Genomic DNA, 3947 nt, shown 5'->3' with positions numbered 1-3947 from the left:
ATGGAGGGAGTCGATGGGGAAACAGAGGGAGGGACATCTGTAATACTTTCAACAATAAAGACATTCTTTTAAAGGTATCTTGAGACCCCCTGGTCCACAACTTATTTCTTTTTAAAAGACTGCCCACCCACACACGTGTCTGACTTTCTTTCCTTCATTCATAAAGCAGGTATTTGTTGACAGCCCACTATGCGACGGGCACTACCTACCAGGATGGGGTGAAGCTCGGGGACTGACTAACCCAGACAGGGGCAGACATTGGTATGATTTGCAGTTGACTCATTCATGTCCAGATCTCTCCTGTTTTGAAGATTATATGAGGTCCAAAATGCATCTCTTCTAAGAAACAAAATATCCACTACTTGCTCGAAGGGAGGGAGGCTTGTCACTACTGAATGAAGTAAGGTTGAATGAATACAAAGAAAATTCATTAGAAAGTAGATTGAGAAAAATGATCAAATGTTGCAGAACATTGCTGGAACAGGAGTCAGACTGCTGATTGATACTATTATTAATGAAAATGACAGCATGACGTCCTGAACACTTCTAAAACCCTTGTTCCTCAAAGCACTAAAAGTCTTGGAAATAACGTAATACTATCAACAATAAAGATATGAAAAGGAAAAAAAATTAAAACTCTTGGAAATAGATGTATGTACCCTGTACACTTTAACCTGTTATTTTTGCCCCAATGCCTACCAGCAACTTTCTGTTTATACAGAAAGAGAACATCTTTATACTCAAAGCATCTTTCTTCATCTGGGGGAGAGAAGCACAGAGGACTGGACAAAGAATTAGGAAGGCAGAGGACAGCCAGTGAAGTGGTCAAGTACAGCCTGCTTATTGGCCTTGAGACCAATTTTCCTTCCCTTGTAAATGTCCCTTAGACCAGCACTGTCCATTAAGATAGCCACGTGATTATTTAATTTAAATGAAGTACAATAAAAACTTACATTCCTTTTTGCAGTAGCCATATTTCAATCTTCAGTAATTATAAGTTGCTACTGTGAAAGACAGCACATATATTTAGAACTTTTCATCATCAAAGAAAGTTCTGTTGAACTGGGTAAGCACTATAAGAATTTCAAGGATAAAGTTGATAAATTGTGAATAGCTTTTGTTAAAGAATAGCAGTTAAAAGATCACAACATGATGAAGAGTGTGACAGAGTGTTACAAAATAGGCTTATTAAAAAGTAATCCAATAAGTTTCTCCCCAGTGTTCGTGTGTGTTTTTCTTGGCTCTCGGTTGGTGTCAGTTTCTCCCTCTGTCAAGGTTTCTTTCCCTATCCTTTTTCTCTTTCCACTTCTTTCTCTCACCACATTATTGGCCATATTGACTGAAGTAGAGTTTAAAATATTTCCATCATTGGATATATTGAATAAAGTTTTGTTTTATCCTATTCTTCAATTTTTTTATTATCCTGTTCTTAAATTTTAAATCAGCAGTTTCACTTTTTTAAAAAAATATATTTTATTGATTTTTTTTTACAGAGAGGAAGGGAGAAGGATAGAGAGTTAGAAACAGCGATGAGAGAGAATATCGATCAGCTATTGGCCATATTGACTGAAGTAGAGTTTAAAATATTTCCATCATTGGATATATTGAATAAAGTTTTGTTTTATCCTATTCTTCAATTTTTTTATTATCCTGTTCTTAAATTTTAAATCAGCAGTTTCACTTTTTTAAAAAAATATATTTTATTGATTTTTTTTTACAGAGAGGAAGGGAGAAGGATAGAGAGTTAGAAACAGCGATGAGAGAGAATCATCGATCAGCTGCCTCCTGTACACCCCCAACTGGGGATGTGCCTTCAACCAAGGTACATGCCCTTGACCAGAATCGAACCTGGGACCCTTCAGTCCACAGGCCGATGCTCTATCCACTGACCCAAACCGGTTAGGGCAGCAGTTTCACTTTTTACCATATCTTTAAAAATAATCCAGGGAGAACCAAGTTACATTTAACCTCTTCTGTGACCCTTTATTATTTTCCCGTGTGGGTCAATGACCCCTGAAAAAAATGTCCCCTAGTTTGGGGAACAAAGTCTATAAAATGACTAAACTAGGGCTTTCCACGTGGTCTACAGACCTTTGTGTTTTAATATTAAAATGTAAATACAGTGTCTGTACTTTTGTTTCTGTTATGAATTTACCTAGGATATTTATCCCGCAGGGCATTGTCATTCATCCCATTCATTTTAATTCATAGTATACTTCCTCCTCTCCTCTCCCCCTTCCCTGATGAAAATCATGTGAGAGAATAGGTACTTTATCTGCAAGTCTGATAAAAATACTAGGAAATCTACCCAAGATTGCTAATTTCAAAATGAGCCCAGAATTGTACAAAGGGAGCATAGCAAAACTACAGTTAGCTCACCTTATTTTTATCCCGTGAGCCAGAACAGAGTGCTATCCCCTCAAAAGTTCGAATAAAATGGTTGTAAGCAGGCCTTCCAGGGTGGCAATCACAGCTTCCATTGCTACTTCTGGGTTCCATCCAAAGCAAGTACAAAATTTTTAAAAAGCTAACATTTATTGGGCTCATTCTATCTGCCAGGTACTTCATACATGTCTTACTTATTGAGAATACTCCCAAACATAACTCAGTCAGATCCTACTTACTGCTTATTTTCGCCCAAAAGATAGAAGTGGCCAAATGCATGGCCCAACCCATGAGCACTGAAGTGGACTTGGACTGAATGTGAGAGTAAGCAGAAGCACATGGGCCTCGTGTATTTGTATTTAGTGGACTCTGCCAGCCAGCCAGTACCCACAGGGCATCAGCCTACTGTGGATTGGTAACATATGTAAATACCCAAAATGTGTTTAATTCTGGAAACTTAATGTTGTCTTAGACTTACTTTCTTCGTGTCTTTTCAAACACAGCTTCCAGTTTTCAAAAAAAAGGGGTCAACTACAAGTAACCACTTGCTTTGTTGTACTTACCCCAACACACGTTTCCCACCAAGATGTAGATTGGGTTTTCTTTCCTAGCACTGGTGTGTTTTTGTAACTGTTCATGGACATTTAAAGTTTTGGATCTCTGTATAAAGCTACTTTGTGTATTTTGAAATCCAAGTAACTGGTCTGGATGGGCTCTGACTACAAAATACTATTTTTTGGTTTATACTCTATATTCTTGAATCCATTCTGTATGCAGTGTAAGCTTGAGTACCTACTAAAAGGAAGGTCAAAATGTTTAAACAGCATTTCTCTCTAAGAGTTCATATGTATTGTCATCTGTACAGGAAGGACTTGTGTACTGAATTATTTTTGGCCCTAAGAATATGATGATTGAGCAAAATTCCCACTCTCTACCCTATAAGCACATGTAAATTAGCCCAACTCCAGAAATGAACTCAGATTAGTCAAACCCCCTGCCCTGGCCCTTTACTGGTGATTTAAATGGAATGGGCTTATGACCCGATTCTGACCAAACCAGCTCCAAGAGAAGGTTGCTGGAAGCTTCTGGAAAAGTTCTTTCTTCTTAGTGTTCATCACAGCCTTGTTTATAATGTTTAAAAACTGAAAATACCAAAATGTAAAACAAATTGGTTTATCAAACAACAAGACGTGCAGCTATTAAAAATGATGATGAATGTCCCAAGTAGATTTTTCTGTGGAAAAAAAGCAAGTTAAAAAGAACATAATTGTAAAGTGTATTCCAAATAGCGTTATAAATATATATTTTGTTCATTATTTCTATCAATGTATATTTTATTAGGACACCAGAGTACCTCACAGAATCAACAGAAATGCTGAATAACCCAGCTTCCAGGAAGCAGGAAACGGGACTGCCTTGAGAACGTCACATAAGAATTCTGGAACTCTAAAAAGCCACAGAGACTCTCAGCCCTTTGAGTCTATCGCTCTATGAAAGTTGGTCTCCTCTACAGTCTCTGCACATGGCAGGTCAGTGGTGGCCGACAGTCCAGTTTTGTCACC

The 3947-nt window shown here is 37.8% G+C and overlaps 1 protein-coding gene across 1 annotated transcript in view; it reads right to left on the bottom strand.

Annotated features, from left to right (window-relative positions):
* LEKR1 (leucine, glutamate and lysine rich 1) overlaps positions 1–3619 on the bottom strand; it is a 120077-nt gene extending 116458 nt beyond the window's left edge. The window contains exons 1-2 of the mRNA XM_014546239.1: positions 2380–3619; positions 954–1073 (exon numbers count right to left, since the gene is read on the bottom strand). Coding sequence (XP_014401725.1) covers positions 954–974 — 21 coding nt within the window. The 5' untranslated portion in view covers positions 975–1073; positions 2380–3619. The remainder of the gene's footprint in view (positions 1–953; positions 1074–2379) is intronic.
* Between the last annotated feature and the right edge of the window lie 328 nt (positions 3620–3947).

This window comes from Myotis brandtii, unplaced genomic scaffold, assembly GCF_000412655.1.
Source record: "Myotis brandtii unplaced genomic scaffold, ASM41265v1 scaffold436, whole genome shotgun sequence".
NCBI lineage: Eukaryota > Metazoa > Chordata > Mammalia > Chiroptera > Vespertilionidae > Myotis > Myotis brandtii.
The sequence above is the reverse complement of the archived record's forward strand: the minus strand, read 5'-3'. Positions and strand labels throughout refer to the sequence as shown.